The sequence below is a fragment of the Neolamprologus multifasciatus genome, chromosome 3 (genome assembly GCF_963576455.1).
Source record: "Neolamprologus multifasciatus chromosome 3, fNeoMul1.2, whole genome shotgun sequence".
Lineage (NCBI taxonomy): Eukaryota > Metazoa > Chordata > Actinopteri > Cichliformes > Cichlidae > Neolamprologus > Neolamprologus multifasciatus.
The window spans coordinates 44,663,385-44,688,066 of NC_140441.1; the positions used below are offsets into that span (position 1 = coordinate 44,663,385).

A 24,682-nucleotide genomic window follows, 5' to 3' on the forward strand; every position below is an offset into this window, starting at 1 on the left:
AACATGTCTCAGACCCCTTTCACATCTGTACAAAGATTACAGATGTTACTAACAACATAAGTAATGGCTCTGAGCTTTTCAAGTGATACTGAAGCAGCTTTATACAATTATGTCATCTGTAACAAAATGTAACTGTAACAAATCTGCAGTAGCCTTTTATGTGTTTTGGGAAAGATCGCTTGTGGTCATGCTCTTGCTGCTACAATGGTGACCCAGAAGTGCTGGATGAAAAAGCAGTTGACCCAACAACTGTGTTGCTGATCTAGAGAGACACCATAGCGCTTCTTACTGGGATAAATACTGGCTGAACTCCTTGGTGCTAAACCCCTGACCTGGGGCTTCAGAGCAGTGATTAAACTTGCAGTGTGGTGTTAGCTTGTGGCATTTCTCTGTAGCCTGCTGTTTTACGTGGGCCTTTGATGAAGGCAGGAATGGCTGGTTGTTTATTCCGTGTGATTCTACAGACATCTAGTTCAGTTTTTCGGATCGAAGCGCAAATATTACATCTGTAAAAATTACTCTTGTACTTTGTTTTCAGTAGGAACAATTCCACAACTTTATTTAGTTTCAAGGTGAAAAGTGAAATAGAGTGAACACAGATAGATTTGGACCAAATGCAAACTTGATCAGATAGCTAGCCAAGTTAGTCCTGGCCTTTTTTATCTATTTATCTATTCATCCATCTTCTTCCGCTTATCCGGGGCCGGGTTGCAGGGGCAGCAGCCTAAGCAGGGAAGCCCAGACGTCTTTCTCCCCAGCCACCTCTTCTAGTTGTCCGGGTGGACACCAAGGCGTTCCCAGGCCAACCAAGAGATATAATCTCTCCAGCGTGTCCTGGATCTGCTCCGGGGCCCAGAACACCTCATCCAGGAGTTGACCAGGAGTCATTCTTGTCAGATGCCCGAACTATCTCTGGCTCCTTTCAATGTGGAGGAGCAGTGGCTCTACTCTGAGCCCCTTGTAGTTGGCTCACTTCTCACCCTATCTCTAAGGGAGGAGATTTTTTACTTTGGATAAATACTTAAAATTGTTCTATGAAATGTATTATATTGTATTATATTAGATGCTGGAGTCTATTCCAGTTACCATAGGGCGAGAGGGAACACCATTGGCAGGTCACCAGTCTGATGGCGGACTAACACAGAGAGACAGACAACCATTCACACTCACAATCACACTTATAGGCAATTTAGAATCACTAATGAACCCAGAAGTCTGTAGTAGAAGAGAGCTGCTGTATACAACTGCAACCGTAAAGTGACTTTTTATTTGAAAGGAAACTAGCACCCTTGCAAAGATTTACAGTATCCACTTATTCATACTCAGAGCTACAATCTGTAGCCTGGAGCTTCCATTAATTGAATCTTCCAGTATGAACAGAGTGTATGACACTGGCTATCGAGGTCATACAATCATTTTAGAGGGAACAGTATACTACAATAGACAGAGTTATGTTACAAGCTGTGTTAAAGCATCCATGGGATTTTTAAAATTGAATTTTTAAATTACTGCAGCAGTGAGGTTTGTTGAACCAATACTGTAAGGAAAGTGTCTGTGTGGTTCTTTATACTCACATAGGATGAACTGTAAGGAAGCTAAGGTTGTAGCTGGTGAGTCTAAATGATATCCATGTATTGTTTGATGACACTGTATGCTGCGCACTTAACTAGAATCACTATAAACCAACTGACCTGATGGCTCTTAGTATTTTGTGAAAAGTGTGGTATGGCGGTTAGACCAAATTACTGGCACATTTAAATAGCAAGTTGATTCTGGTAGCAGCTCTCTTCACAGCTAAATGCAACACGCTCCTAAGAGGACTACAGAGTCCTTGTACTGCAGCTGCTAGTGGACTGACATGTTAAAGTAATAAATTTTTACTTCATGGCTATTCTCTCACCTGCGAGCTTTCATATAGCAGAAGCTTTTTCTCGGGACTGCAGAAGTTATTTCTACTCTGTGAGGATGCGGGTGGCCCTCATGCTGTATGAAGCAGCTTAGAAGTCCTTTGCCCAATTACATATTGTCATATTTCTTGTGAGACCATTGTCCCTGTGTCCCTGATAATTTATGTAAGCCATGCAAAACTGTGATTTTTATCTTTCTGTTATCCACAGGGAGGTACAGGGAGGTATCCTGGGGAGAAAAAAACAACAACTAGTCTGTCTTTGTACTTACAGCTCCGAGACTCTTTGACAACACCTTATTTTTTATGCGTCAGAGACACTCTGACTGACTTTTTCCCCTTTAGGAGGCCAGCATGACCTCTGCAGACAGCATGCCAATCCACATAGTCATGATTCTTCATTTTACTCTCATTTGTTCAACTTTAAACTGTTACAAATTGTAAAAGTTAAAAAGTTGTAAATTGCAGATCTGCAGTGGATTTGATTCGATTTACCTCAGCAGTGGATAATCTTGTGGTGACAGTCACTTTGTCAGTTCTCCATTGTGGATATATGGTCCTTGTATGATATCCATCCATCCATCCATTTGCTTCCACTTATCCTTTTCAGGGTCGCAGGAGCTGGAGCCTATCCCAGCTGTCATAGGGCAAGAGGCGGGGTACAGCCTGGACAGGTCGCCAGTCTGTCGCAGGGCTAACACATGGAAACAGACAACCATTCATGCTCACATTCACACCTATGGGCAAGCCGGAGTACCCGGAGGGAACCCACGCAAACACAGGGAGAACATGCAAACTCCACACAGAAAAACCCGCACGATCTGATATCCTCGTGTTGGTGTTGTTCCCAGATCATCATACTAAAGGTTGTTCCAGGATCAACATTGCAAGTGACCAATCAGAATGTTGTGATGTCATACTTTTGCGACTTCGGGAAAAAACGTCGTAAAACAAAAAACTGTACTTAAGCTGTGAGAAACCGTCTTTGTCCGCCGATCAACGGACCCTAACCCTTTAATAAATGCTAAGCAGAATTGATATTGTCCTTGCAACATTTTCATGATGATCTGGGAACAACACCAACACGACGATATCAGATCATCTGAAAAACCCCGGCCTGATGATGAAATTGAACTCAGGACCTTCTTGCTATACAAGATATTTTTTGAAATTCATTTAGCAAATCTACAGTCTAGAATCTTTTACTATTTTCTTTGGAAGTGGCAGAAAATGTAGGAAAGCTCTCGACTGTCATCATTGGTGGGTTACTCCACATTTCTTCAATGGGTCAAAGGAAATCAATGAAAGCCTTATTTTAGCAAACCATGTCTTGCTGACCCCAAACAGAGGAGCTTACAAGTTTTACTATTATGAAACACTACTCTGCCAAGTGTGGGATGCTCCAAAAAAATCCACAATTTGCAGACAATTAAGAGACAGAATGCATTTGTACTGTCTTCAGAATAAGTTGTGTTAACTTAGTATCCCATTAGTGACTAAGTGAACTTGGTATTGTCCATACCACTGAATTATTTAGGGCACTATAGACAACTGTGACTTTCAATACTGTTAGTGCACTGTAGAAAATGTGTTTTCACATATGCACTGTGTATTCAACACCCAGCGTTGTATTCAACCAAGCAAATATCCAATACAGTCACATTGCCCCATTGCCAGCAGATTCCTGCTAATATTCTGATGCTTTTACAGCTAACAAGTGCACATTGTGTGCTTCCTTGTGTGTGCTCTGTCCAGGCACATACTTGGGTGTGTTGCACTTGTGTGTTATTCAGATGCATCAGATAATATGTGGAGCTACTTAGATGCCTAAGTCCTGGATTGGAAGACAAAGATCAATTCACTTTCACCTTTGTGTGTGTGTGTGGTGTTGTGCTATGCTGTGATTGATCATTGCTGGATTGCTGGCTGACAAATGTTGGTCACATTTCTGTGAATGGATATAAAATATACTTTAACAGGGTCTGCAGTATCTTTGTGCACTTATGCAAGCTGAAGAAAAACAAAATGTTTTTATTCCTGTCCCAACTCTTTCTTCAGCAGCATCAAAAAACTAACTCCACCCTCTCTCTTCCTGTTTTTATATCCTTGTTTCCCTTCTCCCTTCCTTTCCTTTACCTTCTCTCTTGTTTCTTTACTTCCTTTGCTCCTCTGCCCCTTCTTCTCCTTTAACCCTTTTGCCCTCTTTTGTCTGTTTGATGTCATTTCCTCATGTCTCCTCCATCTTCCTTTTACCACTTATCTCCTTCATGTCCTTCTTGACTTGTCTACCTCCTACCTTTTCAGTCTGTTTATTTCACATGTTCTATTTTCTCCACCTTTCTTTTCTTTCCCTTTCTCTCTTCTTCCATTTCCTTTGTATCTCTCAGACTCCACCTTTCCCCTGTGACTCAACTAATTAACCAGACTCGCATTATGGGTCATGCTTTTCTGAAGAAGTTTCAAAGGAGGACCTTAAATGGGTTAGATTAGTGATTTTTTTGTCTGCTGGCAATTCTCTGCTGTAGACTGGAGGAAAAATGCTGTGATGAAAGAGATTTTCTTCAAGTTGCACTTCTGTGGGGATCACTAATCCTGAACATCAGCATTAGGGTGCAGTGCTTTGTCTTTGTCTGAGCTCTACTGGGTGTGCTCATGAGGACCACACTTGGATAGCAATGTACTCACTTAAGATCTAAATATTGCTATGCTAAATAACCCCACCCCTAATTGCATGGGGTGGCCTTAAACTGTTTATGCTATTAATATGCATATATTATAACAATAAAAAAATAAACAAACACGAAAAGCCAAGGTAATAAAAATGTATGCCTTCTATTCAAAATTAATTATTTTAACCAGTGATATGAATTAAAATAAAGCTTTAAAGGTACAGTGTGTAAAATCTCACAGTTAGATCTCGGTAGATTGCAGGCAACTGATTTCTTTGTATTAGGGTGCAGTAAATAGTCCTCCTGACTATCTAACTGTCTAACTAATTATATTTTACTCCTGCACAGTTGGTGTGGAGCATCCATAATTTCATTGTATATGTGCAAGGACCATAAAGGGCTATTGTTCTATTTTATTTCTTATTCTATTTGTTAGAAAAGAAGAAAAGGTGTAAGAAAATTGGTTTTTATGCCTCCCAATTAAAATGCATAATCCCAGCTATGGTGGCTGCTCTAGGACAAACGTGTTTTAGTCAGATCTAAGGAGCTTGGAAAGAAAAGCATCTGGACTTCTTTAAGTTGCGTCTTCAAACAACTGAAAGAAGTCCGGACGCTCTTTCCAAGCTCCTAAGACTACAATGACCTTGATGACTGAGAACAGACATAACGTGTTTTAGTCAGCCAAGAGTGATCAAAAACGTTAAATTTAGACTGTACTTTATAAGGCTCATGGCAAGCTGCTTTCCATTTCCTCACAACAGCTGTACCCAGGCAGTCTGTTTCTACAGTTGTTTGTATATATTGCACTTATAAATTATTACATATAATATATTGTTTACAATATATTTTAACATATTTGAATAAAATCATCACTTAGTAAATAAATTAGGAATAAAAAACAGACATTTGTCAGTTAAAGATTTTGTGGTATTTGATATTTTTTACCCCAGAGTCACCTAAAAAAAAAACCTGTCATACATTTAATTTAATGTAACATTTAATTTTAAATGTAACTTATAAGGCGTGCTGCATATATAGTCGCCATTTACATAAAACACTATTAGCGTTAGCATCTTGTCATGTTGGTCCATCTTAGCCACTGTATTTAAGATGGTACGGCAACATAGCTGCTTTCACTAACAGATACCCGCTGATATGTATTTCTAATTAATTAATTAAATTTATGAGAATTCTTCAATTTGTTTGAAGATGTAATTATACACTAGTCAGTGTATATTCACAACATTCTTCTATTTGTGTGTTTTCTTCATTAAACTCTTTATTAAACTTAAACTTATACAGGCACAGAGTACTTACATCTGTATACAGTAAATTAAACTGAGTGTTTATACATTTCTGAAATGCAACCCAATAAATACAAGATGTTAAGTAAGATCATAATCAAGGTCTTTTATATATTTTAACCCTAATACAGAGTCTGGTTCAATCTCAATATTCAGAGAGAGGGTATTTTAATATATCTGCAATTTGACTTTGTATTTATAATGTGCACCTTTGTGCACATTTCACTTGTTACCTTTACACATTTTCACTGTTGTATTGCAATGGTAAATGCAAAGGTTGGACTTTGCTTGGTTAAGATCAGTCTTAGGGAATCATCTATATCTTGAATTGATTCAGTTTCTCTTACTTTGTTATTTTGCTTTCAATTGGCCTCTTACCAACTACTTGGTTGGGTTTAGCTGCTCCTCACAACATTAACCCTCCATGTTGAAAAATAATTCATACCGCTTCATTTCAAAGTGAAGTCAAGCATCCCTGTGTGATGAATTGAAAGTGTGACCCATTGCCACAATCAATCATGTCACAGCTCTGTTCCCAAAGCATATATTGTGTTTGTTTTATCATTTAAGAAAAGTCAAAAAGTATATGAAGACATTTAAGATTAAAAGCCTTAAACAAATAGTGTTGACTATCATTGTAACTTCATGCTAACAAAAAAGGAAAAGAAAAAAAGCAGTTAGAATGACTGCACTTAGTAAACGGAAAGAATATTTATTTTAAAAAGGAGAACCTTGATACAGCAAATTGATAAGTATAACATGGCTTTATTGCCCTTAAACAGGGTTTGCCTATGTTAGTGGCAGTAGCAGCTCTTGTGTGGTTATTAAAGCAGGGAAGAAAAAGAGGTCAAAAAACATTTGCTGTAGTGAGCTGGTTTTAGATCCTCCTCTGGCCTTCATCTGTCCGGATATATAATCTGATGGGTGTTTCCCCATGTTTAGATGCACTAAGACACACAAGTGTACACTATAAATAGCAGCTTTCCATCAGTGGAGGTTTCAGTTTATATTGTCTCCTGCACTGTTTATTACATTTCGGTTGCAGAACTAAATATCACTGATATTTATCAGTGATATTTATCACTGTTGACTCGGCGTGTCAGTTGAACACAAATCTATCTACAGTCTCACAAAGAGAGTGCTGAACAACCCTGCAACCCAGATTAGAGAAATTGTGACCTTGGAAATTAAGATGCTAAATGGTATCGCTAAATTTCTGCCCATTCATCCACTTTAACAGATACAGACTATAGGTCTCTAAATTCCAATATACAGATACACAAAATAATAAATATTGGGTTACCTTGTATGCTGTATCCAGGAAGACTTGACTTAAAACTAAAATTCAATGGGAAATCTTAACAGGCACTAACCACTAACTATGGATTATTACACAGTCTGTGAAAACTCCTGATCCTGATTAGGGATTTTGGCTTGGGTTTGAAGCCCACAGATTTCTAACTATCTGCACTGTAATTTGGATTCATGAACTTTAAATGCCAGTTTTGTATTCACCAGGATTTTCAATTGTGTTTGCAGAGTATTTGTACATCGGCATGCACATTTTCAGTTTGTCGTACTAAAGTTTTTGTGTCTTACAAGACATTGAAATAAAAACATTGCCCACTAGGGAGTGACACACACGATAAAACGACAACGCACTAGAGATGACCAAAAATATTTGTAAATTTGAAAATTTGCGATAACGATATAACTGACAATATAATTGACACTAGACAAAATATTTTACTATTTACTACTAAAATACTTTTGGGGCCTTTGAATCCAGTTTATCATAACCAGGGTAGAGCAGGGCGATATGACCAAAAATATTTGTCACGATATAAATTTGACAATATAATTGACACTAGACAAAATACTTTACAACTCCACAACTTTATTAGTGCAAAAAAAACCAAACCATCAATGTATTTTCACTTAAACAAGCAGCTTTTTTATGTGCATTAAAGTTATATAAAAAATTAACAGTGCAAATGCAAATTCCTTGTTGACAGTTTAACCAAAAGGCATTTCCAGTGGAAATTGGCAGACATATCCTCAGCATAACCATGTATAATATCCACAAAACTTAAAAAGAGGTTATACACACACAATACGGTAATATTATGTTGAAGCACAGTACGTATCACTCCGCGAGGCGCCTGCCTACGATAGCCGTAATGCTCTGACAATCCATCAAGGAGTGGGTTTGTGGCTTAGCAAAGTCGTACTGAAACATTTGACAGATTATCTGGCGGACGAAAGCTAACCCAGTTCCACACCACTGAAGTTGCAACATTTTTACAAACCAATTCTGGTTCATCCGTTTCATTCAACAATCCGCTTTCGCTCTTCTCATGCTCCGTCGCCGCCATGCTTTTTCCGCTATGTGCGTATGAAAACAAAGGCACTGCGCATGCGCGTTTTACACATATTCTATCGTGATATTTCATTTTCTTATCGTTGCCCAACATTATACCGGTATTACCGTGAACAGTATGATATGGCCCAACCCTACAACGCACTTAGAACATTTTCAGCTGTTTTCACCGACGTTTCCTGTTAAGCCCCTGTCTAGTGAAACTTGACACTTCCTCGAGACGTTACACATTAAAACAATTTAAAACAGCTGCAGAGCTTTGACTGTTGCTAAAGTCAAGATCATACTTGTAGTATGCCATATTTCTTGTGTTTGTTTGTTTTTTCTCCTTTCATCTTGTCCCCACAAACTGACCACACATTTGTCCTAATGTTTTGCATCTTGGAGGGAAGGACATGTTATGGGTTTCTAAAGGGGAACTACTTTTTGCTTAGTGCGGTTTAACTCTTCTTTATAAATGGGAGTTGGACTTTGAATAAGCAGTGATGGTGCATTGCAGAGGCACACACACACACGGGTGCTTACACACATATTTACAGACAGAAAGAAGGAGGTTCTATGATCCCTCAATGGGCTTTCTTGTGGCGTTATCCTTTATCTGCCCCTCCAGTACCCCCAGTTTTATTGTCATCTAAACCTTTGATGTAAAGCTCTTTATGATAGCACAGTTCACTTTAGTGGTGTGAGCTAGTCAGGTATTAACCTCCGGTATACTGACTCAGCGCTTTCCTATGAGAGTTACAGAACTGCAGCATAGAGTATTAAATACTTGTTCATATGTGATATAATTGGTTACAAATCTAGGAAAATGCAGAAAGTTAAAGTCAAGGTCTCAGTTCTTCCCATATCTTATCTGCATACCTGCTGTCAAAGAGTGGCTCTTGTGTATTACTACATTTTAGTAACTTGTTTGTAGCAACTTTATATATTCACTGCTTCACTGAGTAAATGGGTTAAATGCAGAGATGGATTTCCCCACGGGGATCCATAAAGTATACATTATTACATTATTATTATTATTATATGCACAGACTGTGAGTGGCATAAAAATGCATATAGTGAAGTCAACCAACTGAACTTTGAACCCTCGAAGTTTCAGTGTTTTATCTGCTACTATTTTGTTTTTGGAGTCAGAAGTGATCAAATTTGGACAACATGGTGAGGTCCTAGGTCAATGTCTTTTTCAGTCTTACCAAGCAATGGGGCTGTAGTACACAAACAAGTTCAACCAGCGGTTTTAATACTAAACTACTCTATAGTACTTTCCCCCTCACACACACTGACACTGCTCCTCTGTCTATAGCAGCTGTATTGCTTTCAAACCTGTATTCTGTGTTTTACTGCTTGCCATTTTTCTAATAGGGTTTTATCTTCCTTTGTAAAATTAGCGACTCTGCTTCCAGCAATCCTATCCATAATTGTGATTGATCATATACAGCCGCCCCCTTCCATTGCTGATTGCAATCAGGATAGGGTAGGTAGGCGATAACAGATATAAGATACCCCAGGTTAGGCCTGGGCCATATCATACCGTTCACGGTGATACCGGTATAATGTTGGGCAACGATAAGAAAATTAAGTATAGAATATGGGTAAAACGAGCATGCGCTGTGCCTTTGTTTTCATATGCACATGGCGGAAAAAGCATGGCGGCGATGGAGAATGAGAAGGGCGAAAGCGGATCGTTGAATGAAACAGATGAACCAGAACTGGTTTGTAAAAATGTTGCAACTTCAGTGATGTGGAACTGGTTTAGCTTTCGTCCGCCAGATACACAACAAAGCACTATTTTTGGTAGAGCATGCTAGCGGGCCGTCGTTATTACCGTGTTTTTTGGAAAATACGGCACACTTAAAATCAATCCTTTGATTTTTCTGAAAATCAACAGAGCCCCTTATAATCCCGTGTGCCTTATGTATGAATTCTGGTTGTGTTTACTGACCTCGAAACGATTTTATGTACACGGCGCTCGAAAATCTGTCAAATGTTTCAGTATGACTTTGCTAAGCTACAAACCCACTCCTTGATGGATTGTCGGAGCATTACGGCTATCGTAGGCAGGAGCCTCGCGGAGTGATACGTACTGTGCTTCAACATAATATTACCGTACTGTATTTAGGTTTTGTTATTTGTTATTCGTTTGTTATTGCAAATTAAGTCATTCAGTCATTAAGAAGCCAAAGATAGACTTCAGTGCAGTTGGTTAGCAGAAAGAGTTGAGCTTAAGCAAATCCAAAGAAATGGATTTCTCTTGCTGTTATAACTTCTGTTATGTGAAGATTTTCATTGAACCCACTGCAGAATGTAAAAGTTTATGAAATGCATCTTTCATAGCTTGAAGGATTTGTGTACTTGCACAGGATGTTTTGGGCCAAATGCAGTCAGTGAGTTAGTTAGAACACCTGAAGCAAATAAATAAATAAATGAAGCAAATAAAAATGTTGAGATACTATATCTAAATAGTAATTCACCCAAAGTATCCTTATAGCCAATCCAGGCAATAACTCTCCACTTAGGAAAGAAGGGATAAAGAATTTCTCTGTGCCTAAGATGTTTTATATAAATGTAAGTCTATGCAGATATATCTGCCTTCTTGCCTTTCAGTGCTTTATTCTGACAAAGCTACAAAAGACTCCACAGGCTGAGCTGTTTTTTCTTTCTTCTTTCTTTTTTATTTTGTTGCTTTGTTTGTTCTCTTAAGATAAGATAAGATAACTCTTTATTGTCATTGCACAGTCATACATAGTACAATAGTACAATGAAATTGGAAAACTGTCCTACGTCGGCACTACATATAACACAACACGACACGATATGACACATCACAACGCAACACAAACAACACAACACAGTATAATAACTTAGTAATAAAAAAGAAGAATAAGTGTATTTTTATTGCACACTGTTATTATTGCACATTAATTATTATTGCACCTTGTTATAAATATAAATATTATTATTGTTATTGTTGTTTTAAACATTGTTACCTCCCCCCTAAAAAAGTCCAGGGAGGTAGCCAATCAGGTCAGCTATTTGCATTGATCAGGGCTATTGCCCTGTTGTAAAAGCTGTCCTTAAGTCTATTTGTCCGGGACCTCAGCAGCCTGAACCTCCTGCCGGACGGCAGCAGCTTAAACACCCGGTGTCCTGGGTGTGTACCGTCCCGTAGGATGCTGCGGGCCCTCTTGTTGATGCAGTTGCTTTTTAAGGATTTATATCAGTGCCCTGGTCGCCACTTTAACAGTGAAGATTGCTGAATTTTTTTTTGTTTGTTTTTATTTTAATCTCCTAGGACCTGGCGCCCACATATGTGGACATCACGTTTTGGGTTATTTAGACCAAAATACTCAATTGTGCTCTACAGGGGCACTTACGAGGACATTATACTGCTACTGTTCTATCAAAATTTTAAATAAATATCCTTATATGTGGCTCTCATTTTTCTTAGAAACAAAAATCATGTAAAAAAAAAACAAGGCAAAACTGGTAATTCTTTGTTTTTACATTCACCAGGTCCCAATATGCCCAAATATCAAAGAGAAATTAAAAATGCATGCTGTGGAAGAGTTCAGGTCTTAGGAGGTTAAAGTTAAACCCAGATTGCTGGTGTTCTCTGTTAGATGGGTAAAGATCAGCATAAAGTCCTATGACAAAACTGTGAAGTTGCATTTTTATTATCTTATCTGGAATTCTGATCCTTATACATGTCATTGTGTTTGTGTATATTGTGTTGTGGCTTTATTATTTTTGGCTCATTTGGATGCAGCAGCACTTTCTGTCTTGGTCTCCCTTTGAATTTGTTGTAGATGCCACTTGGCAGAGGCGGTACTGGATCATTTGCAATGCAGATGTTGTGTATTTTCTCGCATAAACACATACACACAGTGCCTGCTGCTGAGTCACATGGCACAGTCCACCATACACACTGTTGCCCTGAAGCTTTCTACCATTTACTGAGCTCCAGTGATGACCCGTCACAGCTTCAAAAGTCAGGGAAAGAAAGAAGGCACCTTTAAAAGATATGTGAGAAACAATAAAGCCAATGTTAGAGAAGAAATGAGGCCACACTAAATGCTCAGTGTCTCTGGCTTAAGCCTCTGCTCACTGACAGGCGGCTCAGTTGTTATGCAGTCCTCTGGTACATCCTGTCTTTTATTTTTGGTACTTTTTAATAACCTCCTCTGTGGGCTCAAGCTGGTCCTGTTTGACAGGCATTCACCTGTCATGTCAAGGATTTGAATGCATGCTGTGCTTGTCCTAATTGTACCAGGGTTCAAGTGATATTCGTTGTTTTTAAGCTAATGCTGAATACTCTTAAAAGGTTGATCAAGCAGGAGACCATGGGCTGGTTCTAACATGCTGGGTGATGTTAGCAAGATCTTGGGAATGTTCACCATGTGGCCATAACATGTTAGTGTGCTAACTTTGTTAATTATGTTTTCAGTGTTATTTTGTTATCGTTTTTATCGTTAACTTGGTTTTCCTGGGTCTTTTCACATGTGTTATGAATAAATCTTCTTTTTTTGGTACCGGTACTAGTTTTATTTTGTTGTATTTATCCGCGACAACTTAAAAGCTGGTCCGTGACAATATTGTCGGGCATAAATCGGTCCGTGGCGCAAAAAAGGTTGGGGACCGCTGGGTTAGATAATGTCCTCAGGTCAGAAGAGTGACCGCAGCACCATAGAGTAAAACTCTACGGTGCTGTTGTAGCTGTAAAGGCAGAGGTAATAATGAGAGTTATTCTGGTGAACTGAACTAACATATCATTTAATTTGTGCACTGTTCATGAATACAGTACCTTCATAGGCACAAATTGTACAATTTCATTGTTCCATTGTGACATCACCTATTGTGCTGTTGGACTCCTACACAGCAAATTCAAAAGTGTTAAATGTTTTGGTGTTAGTAGTCTTAGAGTTAATTTTACTCTAAGTAGAGTCACATTCTTTTAATGTAACTCTGAGGTGTAAAATGATAGTAGTTAAAATCGAGTGTTAAAAATGAGTGTTTCTATTTCAAATCTGGAGGTGTTACAATGGAAACATTAACTCTTGACCTCTTAACTCTGAACTCCTACAGGGGCTATGACACCAATAGAGTAAATTCACAGACTCCGCCCCCAGCACGGCTCCAATCGAAGCTGAAGTGAAGCCGTTTCAGAATTTTGCTCTACATATTTGAGTTGTTTGCCATGCTTGGTAAGTCATGTTTTCAAAGATTGTTTCAATTATTGTTATTAGCTTTTACTTCTGTGGCTCTTTGGAGTTGAGACAAAGCTGTGTGAAAGGCATTAGCCATGTTGCTCGGTGATAGCATAATATTCTGTTTTAGCTAGCTGAAAGGTATTGTTTGCGGGCAAATACCACAGCCTTGAAAAAAAGCTTGCATGTGAATTTTCAGTCAAATTTCTTGGTCAAATACACTTAAAACAATGTCTAGAATGTGAAATGTTGGTATAATGGTGCTACTTGAAGCCTGAAAACGATCTCCCATAAAAAATGAGCAAACAGCAGTAGCAGATGTCCCGACTGAGTTCTACGTTAGCATTTAGATCCCTCCAGTTTTGTGCACACGGTTTAGGTAAAAATTAAAAAGGTTGAGGTTTTACATTTAGTTCAGTATTACCTGTTGTCTGTGTCCTTGTCTTTTGGGAAAATACTTTACACAAGTAATCGCTCAAAAAGGATTCCTTTTTTTTTTTACTGTGCTGCAATTGATTTGTGCCATTAATTAGTGTCAACTAATTTTTATTCAATCTCCACATAGGATATGCTTGTGAAGATGGAATATGGGGGAGAGCAGAAGTGCGTGGCAGTTCCACAAAGTGATGAATGAAGGACATGCATATTGTATTGAAGAAATAAGTGATGAGAATGCTGTTATTTGCATTTACCAGCTCACCTATGTCAGACCTTTTGATAAACGAAATTCTAATGAAAGTGAGAACATGTACACTGTTACATCTTTCAGAAAATGTTTTGAAATTGTGGTGCACAGTTCAGAATAAATGTTTTTCAAAAACCATTGCGTCTTTTTAGTAAATGTTTATTTCCAAAAGAAATTTCTAGAAGTTCAGAACAGTAAAATTCCCGCTTTTTAGAATTAATTAGAAGATAACTCTTACGTAGTTAAACTAAAATACTCTTTGAGAGTTAATATATAAACTCTTAACACCAAGTGTTAAATTATCAACTCCAGAGAGATTTGGTGTTTAACACTAAATCAGAGTTAACATACCAACTCTCCAAAAAGAGTTAAATTAACACTCTCTGGTGTGGACCCATATAGACACTTTAAAAGTGTTGAAATCAAATCTGACAGTGTTAATTTGGACATGCTGGATTTGCTGTGTAATTTTGAAGCTTTAACATTAGTTTTTGGTGTTACCATGTTGGTTATTTGAAGCCAGTATTTAGGATAAAAGCGATAACTTTAAGTTATCAGCTAATGCCAGTTAGCTTGGTTAGCAGGCTGCAATCATAAACTCGGTCCAATGCTAAAAAAAGTCACACTGATTCATTATAGGAGAACCATTAATGTTGCTAACTGTCACAGCATTTCACTCAGAACATTTTATCCTGACTTTTCGATGTTGCAAATATGTAAAGTCTAGGAGATCGCCAGAGAAAACTCAAACCTTTAAAAATGCCTGTCACTATTGCAAATTAAGAACTAAGATGTTGAGGTGTTTTGCCAAACATTCATTAAACTCTTAAGAAATGTTAACTTAAGAAAATTTATTATTAAATTTCAGTTTTATTTATGTAACACTAAATCACAACAGCAACTGTCTCAATGTGCTTTATATTGTAAGGTAAAGACCCTATAATAATACAAATAAAACAGAGAAAAACCCAACAATCATATGACCACCTATGAGCAGGCACTTTGGTTACAGTGGGAAGGAAAAACTCCCTTTCAACAGAACGAAATCTCCAACAGAACTACGCTCAGGGAGCGGCGTCCGCGACTAGTTGGGCGTGAGTTAAGTTAAGTGCTTTAATGGAGTGATACAGTAATATGAGGTTTTTAAGATAAGATAGGACCTGATTATTCAAAACCCTATATGTGTAGAGAATGATTTTAAATTTGATTCTGGATTTAATAGGGAGCCAATGAAGAGAAGCCACTATGGTCAAAATCTGCTCTCTCTTTTTACTCCCTGTCAGTACTCTTGCTGCAGCATTTTGGATTTGCTGAAGGCTTCTCAAGGAGTTTTTAGGACATCCTGATAATAATGAATAACAGTAGTCCAGCCTAGAAGTAATACATGCATGAACTAGTTTTTCAACGTCACTCAGAGACAGGATATTTCTTATTTTAGAGATATTGTGCAAATGGAAGAAAACAGTCCTACATATTTGTTATATGCATAATATGCACATTGATGGACACGTCCTGATAAAAAACAACTCCAAGATTCCTCACAGTGTTACTGGAGGCCCAGGTAATTCCATCCAGAGTAAAAGTTATTATAATAATGGCAGAATATTCCTCTCAAATCGTCTGGTTCAGTTGTATTATAAACGCCTGGCTTAGTACCTAATGGGTAATTACTTAACCACTGAGGAAGTGGCCATTGTTTTATGGAGGCCCAAAACATGGAGAGGATCCAAAATCCTTACCATTACCCTAAGGTGACCCTACACCTGCTGAATAAAGAATGACCTCATTGTTTCTTTACACTGTGCATACATTGTTCAGTTATATCACGCAACTATTATTTTTTGGCAGCAAGTATTGTTTATGGAGTCATGAAGCATCATTCAGAGAGTTAAGTCACGCTACACGTCGTCAGTCATTAAAAAGAGTTTATGCAAGTCAGGCAGGCAAAAGTTGCAGATCACCAACTAAATACATTTCATCTAAGTTGTCCTTAATTAGCAATATTGCTAGCTAAATGCTATGTTTACATTATTTATCCATTTATCGCTCTGTACAGTACATTAGTTCTGTCCCTATGTGTCTGTCTATAAAGCAGGTTTGAATCGACAACAATAAAACCTTATTTGGATATTGTTTAGATATCAGGTCAGATTAACTGGGGGAGTTAAAGACAGTTTCCAAATATAACTAACAACAACTAAGTAAGTGTTAGTTTAATCTGCAGGAGCAGTTATAGAAAATATTCTGAACCTTTGCATCACCAATCCAAAAATATGTGGGGAATAATATAATGATATTTATATAATAAATAATTAATTAATTATTATAATTAATAATAATAATAATAATAATAATATAATTTATATAATAATAAATACTGTTTTGTTAAACGTCATCTTTTACCACCGAACAGGCTGAAAATCAGTTAGCTTATCACTGAGCTGTCAGAAGTTATTTTGGTGTGTACTGGAAAGACTGGGACACACCCAGTGACAGATTACCATTCAGAGGTGTCATTCTCTTAAACCTCCACATGCTTCTATTTATAACAGATAGCTGCAATACCTCAGAGAGGTGAGAAAGAGAGGGAGAGAGAGAGAGTCATATGACCTACTGCTCATTCCACAGATAGTGACGGACAGCACGCTCACTCTGTGCTTCCATCTGTAATTTCACCAGAGCTGCAGCGTGTTCAGAGGATGTGTTGCAACACTGTCAGTGTACTCTGAACAGATTTCTGGGATTTTGTCTGTAATTATTATCAGCAAAGGACGTAACAGTATATTGCATTTGGGCTGACAGCTGGAGGACAATGCCAGAGGAGAAAGGTAATAATGACCTTTAATATCCTTAAATGAGCTGTTTGTGATGTGTTCACCTGCCGGTACCAGAATAGATTGTATTTAATAATCACTTACCTTTTACAACCACTCGTATGCGGACTCATCACTCACATACTAAATACTATCGGGTTTTTTTACTTTAATAACAGCAACTCAGACATTAGAACATAATTTTTAAGTTAGCTCTCGATACAGGGTGTTTGTGTAGGAATATATGTGCTTTGAACTTTGAATACAACCAAGCCGCCCTCATGTTATGCAATCCTGGTCTGGAGCTTAGGGCACTTTCTCTTTGAATGTGAATGTGAACGACAACAAGCCTGTGGCAGCAAGCTGAATGCTTATACTGCAGGTTGATATGCAGCCTGCCTGCAACATCCCTGGCAACAACACTGTTGTTTTGGTCCATTTCCCGCATCTCGAGCTCTGGGACATTGGCCATTTGGGCTGCTTACAAAGGTCTGAGGGCAGGTTGCTAAGAAGAAATCCCTATAATAATTCCAATACGTATTTACAGTGTTTTTGGTATTATACCAAATTATGGAGTTGTCATCTTTTGTGTTGTTTTATGTTTTATTGTGTAAATCATCTACTAATATTCACATGTCTCTATGATGACTTCAAAACAAGCTTATCTGCAAGTAGTATGATAAATTACACATGTTTATATTAATAGATGATTTGAATATATAACGTTTAAAATTTAGCAGTAAAGAAAAAGGAGCTAAAGAGGCTTCTCATTCATTGTTGAGTTCAATGAAAGAAAGTGAGCTTGCATTGTGTGCCTTTTCTTGGTCATTTTAAATGTATAGCATGCATTCGTGTGCACTTCAGTTAGCTCAAAGCTGAGTCAATGCCCGTTTTTGCAGTGTTAAAGGTTTTTTCACCAAAAAAGATGCCGCTAGTATCTCTTAACAAAAGCTAGTACCTACAGGGTAAAAAGACATGTACACTACCTCACCTGCCCATGGTGAGGAAGTGTACCATGACCTTAGCTATATCACACTTACAGTTTTATCTGCTGTTATCAAAAAACATAAACATTACACAGTCACTGGTTAAATGGATCTAAATCAAAAGAATGAGAAGTGAGCCAAGTGGCTATTTCAGACACAGGTAAAACAGAGCAATTCAGCTGATTTTACCAACCTAATATATCAGACAAACTTGAAGATATCATTATGGATATTGATTCCAGAATCAAGTGAGATGGGAGCTCCAGGATTTTATATAAAATTGGTTAAATTCAAGTAATAAGTGCTGCATATTTATCTTTTAATAACAAGCATCGGAAACATGTCACATTTTGAGAAGTTTTATTTACAAAAAAACAAAAACAGAACTCGTTATAAGCGTGGCCAGCTCTGAAATAGCATCAAGATTTTGGCTCCCTGTAACTGGCTTGTTGAGTTTAAGCCAACTTAAACCTGATACTGTATGTTATTATGTAAGGTAATATGACATGACTGGAATATTTTGTTTGTTCGTGTTTTTGATTAATTTTGACTGACTTGTAGCTATACCTATCACATAAATGTCATGAAGTTAAAATATGATGCAAAAACATAAAATACTACTACAGTATCTCAGTACAACAAAGCTTAAGTACTGGATAAATATAGTTTTCATTACTGACCTCCACCCAATTGGCTGTAAAGAGAAGCCTTACTGCCATTCCTCATAAACACCCTGTAAATGTCTCCTGCTCTCCACTGCCTTCTTTTCCAAATTCAGCTAAAGCGTGTTGCTTTGTTTTGTTTTAGAGGCATTACTTTTTTGTACAGAGCTGCATTGCCATCACAATGTGACAAAGCTTGTTAAGTTTGATGGTGAGGGTACACACCCAGCCCCCCCCCCCCCCACACACACACACACACACACACACACACATTTCTACATAGATGCATATATGTAGAAGACATGTACACAAGAATGCACTACAGATATGAGAGGTAAACACTGAGTCAGTAGGAACAGACATACACTCTACTCTAGACTGTGTCTCAGTCCCCACCAAGGACGGTGTATCCTGGATGTGTGATGTAATGGTTGGCTTGCTCTCAGCAGTCACAACGACGCCTGTCACTATTCCAGACGTGCCAGTAAACAAACCATCTGTGTGCTGGTCGCTTTACTAGCACTACTATGACATTTCATAATAAGAAATTAAAACCAGAAATTACAAAGGTCAAATAAAGCTGGTGTTATTCTAATGTTCTGTCACAATCTGCCCAGACCATAGCGCCTCACATGTTAGTAACCAGTATGTGCAAATCACTCTAAACCTCACTGGTTCCTGTTGAAAATATAAATCTGTTAAATGTGTCAAAATGTGCATTTAAAAAAAAAGGCTTACTACTTTTATATAACAAGTGGAAAATAGCACATTTATTGAAGACTGTTTTCAGCTGTGTATAAATATAAATGTAGTCAGCTAGTATGGTGTATGTAGGATGTGACTCACTGAGTTTCTTACAGCAATGGAGCTCTATCACATGGGCCTTAGATAAACATAAGTGCAAAGTTTAAGTCATTGGTAAAAATATAAATCTGCATTTCTTATAAAAGTCAGTGTTTTTTCTTTTATTCAGTCTGTTGATGCCAACTAAATACTGATCAGTAGTATTACTTGTAGCACTATTACTGTTTCCTAGGAAACAGTATTAGCATTCACTCTGTATGTTTCTTCTACTTGAAAAAAATTGCTTAAATCTACTTTTAGTTTGGATTTGGTCTTCACCAAGTCCCCGAGAAAAGATCTGGTTCTTTAGCTACAAATTAGTCTTCTTTGATAAGTACAGCTGTCTGCCGGACAGTGTGCCATAAAAGCACAGACTAAAACAGTGATCAGTCTTACTTCACTTTAAACATACAGTTTGTGTGTCTCCGTGACCCTTGAAATTAAAGTTACAGCTCTCTCCTTTGAATGGTGGTTTAAAAGTAGCTTTTCAGATTCGATCCATAATGACTGCTGAGTTGTCAGACTGTTTCTTGATTGGTTCTAGAAGGTTTTTGATTTCACTCAATGTTCTGTAAAAAAAAAAAATCCTGTCCTGTTTGGCACCTTCTGCAAGGGGGTGTTAATAAAACGATAGAGTCGGTGTACTTTATGTTCTTTCATTCTCAATAGACCCCGTCTTGTCAATGTTATCAAAGAAATATTAAGTATTGGTTTTAAATTGTTGTTTCACTCAACACATGGTCAACTATGGCAATTAGTGCTTTTAAATTCCGTTACAATGAAATTGTATAGTAACAGGTGAATCATGTGTGATTGAGATCAGTGTGCACACTCAGTGACTATGTTTACATTCGTGCAGTTCAATGTAGAGTTGTCCTGTGGATTGTGATAACAGGTTTGAGCCCAACTACTGCTCCCCTCTCAAACACATCTTCAAGCTGTGACCATAATTTATCCTTCCTTTATCCTAACTCTTTCATCCTGTCCAGAGTTTCCTTTTAATTCCTCCCTAATCAGCTTAATTGCTGATGAACAGTTAACATATGAGTATACTCTGTACACCTATATGGTGATGTGCTGAGCAGTTTAGTGACTGCTGAAGTGATCAAAAAGCTCTCCAGTGGCTGGACCATTAGGATGGATGAGATTCGTGAGTTCCTCAAGGCTCTGGATGTTGACGCACTGTTTTGATTGCCTCTACAGAATTGAATGGGAATCGAAGACAGTGTCTCTGGATCTGGACCAGCAGGTTGTCTGCCAATCAAGGATCCCTTCTGTTATCAATAATGACATATTTTCTAAAATTTTCTAAAAATATAATAAAATACCATCAAAAAAGAGGCAGTAGATTATTCACTGACTCTGTGAGATATTCCTCCTTAAGAACTTTTTTATTCTACTGCAATAGCCTTCAGGTTCATACTGAAGACATATGAGGGCAAGAAAACTGACCTCAGCTGTTTAAGGTCAAAGTCATGAAATGGGAGATGGAACCTTTGGACAAGCTGGAAGTACGCTATAAAGCTACATATAGTTTACACAGTGTGCTCGTTACGTTGCACTGTTTTATAATGAGGCAAATTCATGGACATATTACAGTGCAGCCTCCTGCAGTAACACATGGGATCATATCGGTGGGTTGTGTCATCCACGTGGAATAAGCCAGCTGTCACAGGAAGGGCAAAGAATCATATGCTCTCACACAAAGGCCACATTCAGACGAAAGCATAGTAGTTGCCTATTCTTGCTCTGCTTTGGGCCATTATGGAGGTTTATGACTGCTAAAATAATGTCCTGGTGGTTATTCTGGTTACTTGAATAATACATAGCATTATGAAAACTGGTAGTCAGCACTTGTACTTTTCTGTTTGCCTTAACCAAGCCAGCAAAAGTATTCTGGTGTCATCTGACAGAGAGGTTGAAGGTCTGCTTTTTGTAGTGTTTGACCTCATGGTCAGAGATCCAGTGCCGCATGGGTCAGGTTGCAGGCATCATTGCACAGGTGGATGTGACGGCTTAAAGCAAGGAAAATCCTAAATCATAATGTCTGACTAAATTAAAAAAACTGCATGTTCCTCTTTTTTTTACCACTGGGGTTGTATTCAGTGAACTTTGCCAATGACGCTTGCCTTGCGTCTTTATCTTGGCTTCTAACAAGGGTGAGATAATGGAGGGAGTGTTCTGTTAGGGTGAAGGACAGGAAACTCTTTAGCAATGAAGTAATGGCAATTTCAAGGTAAAGCAAGGTGTCAGCAGCCCTTAGAAAATCTCACATGTTGTTGATCATATTATTTAGGCATTTAACTTTAAGAGGATGTGAATACACCCAATAAAAGTATTTGAATTCCAGAATTTAGTTTAATAGGTCTCCTAAACATTCCGGGCTATTCTGGATTTTCTGGGACTGAATCACAATTACCACTTTGGTCAGAAATTTGACACTTAGACCTCTGGTGCAGAGACTATTCTGACATAGTCAATGTTTTATTCAAATACTAAAATAAATAATCTGGTAACAATCACTAGTGTTCTTAAACCTCTGTTGTCATGGAAAGTTGATTTTGCATTACTTCAGAAATATACTTCAGAAATGTTCCACAGCCATTAAAGAAACATGTAGTTTATTGATACCGTGATATTCCACCTAAAAAACACTGTCAATCTGTGAACACCTGGGTAGCTATGTAGTACATTTTAGCACTTGTTTTAACAATTTAAAGTAATTGTCATGGTTGGCTGTGTGGCAGGCAGGCAAGCAGGAGTGGTGGACCCAAAATGCAGAACTCAGACACGGAAGTGAAACTTAAAGTGCAGCTTTATTGCTGGGAAAAACCTCGTACTACCTAAACTCACCAAAAGACAAACAAAAGTCTGAACAGAGGAACCGAGGACTGAAACACTGGAAAAGAAATACTAAACTGGAGCAGGAGACGAAACACTAGAACAGGGGTAGGCAACTCCAGGCCTCGAGGGCCGGTGTCCTGCAGGTTTTAGATCGCACCCTGGGTTAACACACCTGAATCAAATGATTAGTGTATTACCAGGCCTCTGGAGAACTTCAAGAAATGCTGAGGAGTCATTTAGCCCTTTAAATCAGCTGTGATGGATCATGGACACATCTAAAACCTCCAGGACACCGGCACTCGAGGCCTGGAGTTGCCTACCCCTGCACTAGAAACACGGAAGCAGAACACACAGCTAGTTGAGGGTACGACGCGACAGGGAACACAGGAAAACACAGGGCTTATATACACAGGGGAGTAATCAGGGAATGGAAAACAGGAGGGAGACACAGCTGGGAGGGTTTGGGCTAACAAGACATGGGGAGCAAAGCTAGATGAGGCTCAACCTTTCACAATAAAACGGGAAACAAGAAACAGACATAGACTTGACACTGAACTGAACTTATACTAAACGAGAGACACAACCTAAGAATTAGTCCCTCACAAAGAATAACTGAAACATAGAATAATACTAATAAACAAAGCATGACAAAAGGATCAGAATACAAACCATAATACAAAGGAGGTTAAGAACTGAAAATGCTGGGTCAAAATAACCCAGGACCGTGACAGTAATAGTTGAAAGAATTTTCATTGATCCGTTCATGCTTTTTACAAAGATTTTACAAATATTTTCAAATGTGTGAAGAAGAAAATGAAAAGTCCCCAAGGTCAGCAGCTCAGCAACCTCAAAGTACTACTGCTGTGGTTCTGTGAACATAATGATCTCCTGCCCACCCCTGCTGCCTCTGCAGATGGTTCACACGAGGAATGCTGCAGAGCATCATGGGATCCCTGTGAGTGTGAGGGAACACTATTTTTAGGAGCTGGACCACGGCTTCTTGAAAAGGCATTAGAGATAAGGCTGCTTATATGTGGCAGCAATGGCCTCTGCGTATTATACACACATATTAAATATATCTATATCTATCTATCTATATATCTATCTATATATATATATATATATATGTATATATCTGTATATCTGTATATATATAGTATATATATATAGTGTGTGTGTGTGTGTTGCATTGCACAGATAGTGTTTCCTACCAGACCACGACCTTTGGGATAACAGCATCAGTAGCGCAGTAGCGCCTGTCAGCCAACGCCGGCACCAGTGAAACTGATTGATGATGGGGACAACTGGCCCCCTGGAGAAGATCAGATAATGGCAGGAGTAGTGGACTCCTGGAGAAGACTCTCCACTCACAGCATAGTAACTTTCTGTCTTCCTTCACAGAATAAAAATTTATTACATTTTCACAAATGAATTATTTCAAAATCCCCGTACTTCCACTCTCAACCTTTAACCTCTGCAGTGGTTGTTACTTGCAGGGACAGAAATGACTTGGTCAGAAATATATACGAGTGCACTTTCTGAATTTCTTTTTAAGATTTATTTTTCATTTAATCATTGGGTGATGTTAAATGAGGGATTATGTGGTCCAGTCTGAGAAATAGATCGGTTGTTTCATTTTCATTTTCACAAAAAATGGTAGTATCTCCTGGCAGGCATACTATCAAACTGGGCTAAATAGAATTACTGCAAAACAACTGATGATTAATTGTTAGATTGATTATTTGGCATTTGGAAACACGATGAAAAGATGAAAATAGCAACCGATCAAGGATCTTAGCAGTTATTTAACATGGATGGAGCAGACCACTCTTTATTTATTTTTATCAGCTAACTGCATCAAATATAAACAGTAAATTGCTCAATCCCTGCACAGACAGAATATTGAACCCTTATCACATACCGCTACAAATGTCTTCTGACAGCCTGAATGTTCAACTTGCCAGATTTTACATCTGGTAAAAATGATCAGCTCCTGTCTCTTCCTCACCCCCGCCTTCCTCTTCTGTTTGCTATTTGAATAGGAAGTAGTGACACTGGACACTGGATCCCTCCCAACAGGTGCACATGCCAGGTCAGATCAGAAGGCAGAACCCCTCCAGGCTTCCCTGTTATGGCAAATCCCTATTGCCCTCCCTCCTCCCGACACTTTCTCACTTTGGGCTGTTGTCTTTTCCAGATGGTTCCAATTAGCATGGTCCTGGACCTTTTTTATGTATTTTTTCAAACAAGGACTCAAGAGTTTCCCCTCCTAAATTCCTGTCTTTATTGGTTGCCATGCCCATATATGCTCTGCATGGTAGCTTCAATAAAGTCCCACTTCCTGCACATGACAACATTTTAAAAATCTCTAGTATTCCCATTATTC

At 38.3% G+C, this 24,682-nt stretch overlaps 1 protein-coding gene across 11 annotated transcripts in view; it reads left to right on the forward strand.

Annotated features, from left to right (window-relative positions):
- ablim2 (actin binding LIM protein family, member 2) overlaps positions 1 to 24,682 on the forward strand; it is a 92,696-nt gene that overhangs the window by 6,391 nt on the left and 61,623 nt on the right. For 5 of the 11 annotated variants that reach the window (XM_085155423.1, XM_085155431.1, XM_085155427.1 and 2 more), the window contains exon 1: positions 16,527 to 16,976. The exons of 1 other annotated variant lie outside the window; for it this stretch is intronic. In XM_085155423.1, the coding sequence (XP_085011549.1) occupies positions 16,961 to 16,976 (16 nt within the window). In that variant the 5' untranslated portion in view covers positions 16,527 to 16,960. Of the gene's footprint in view, positions 1 to 16,521; positions 16,977 to 24,682 lie in introns of those variants that run through there. 5 more of the 11 variants (XM_085155433.1, XM_085155432.1, XM_085155434.1 and 2 more) reach the window with 4 other exon arrangements.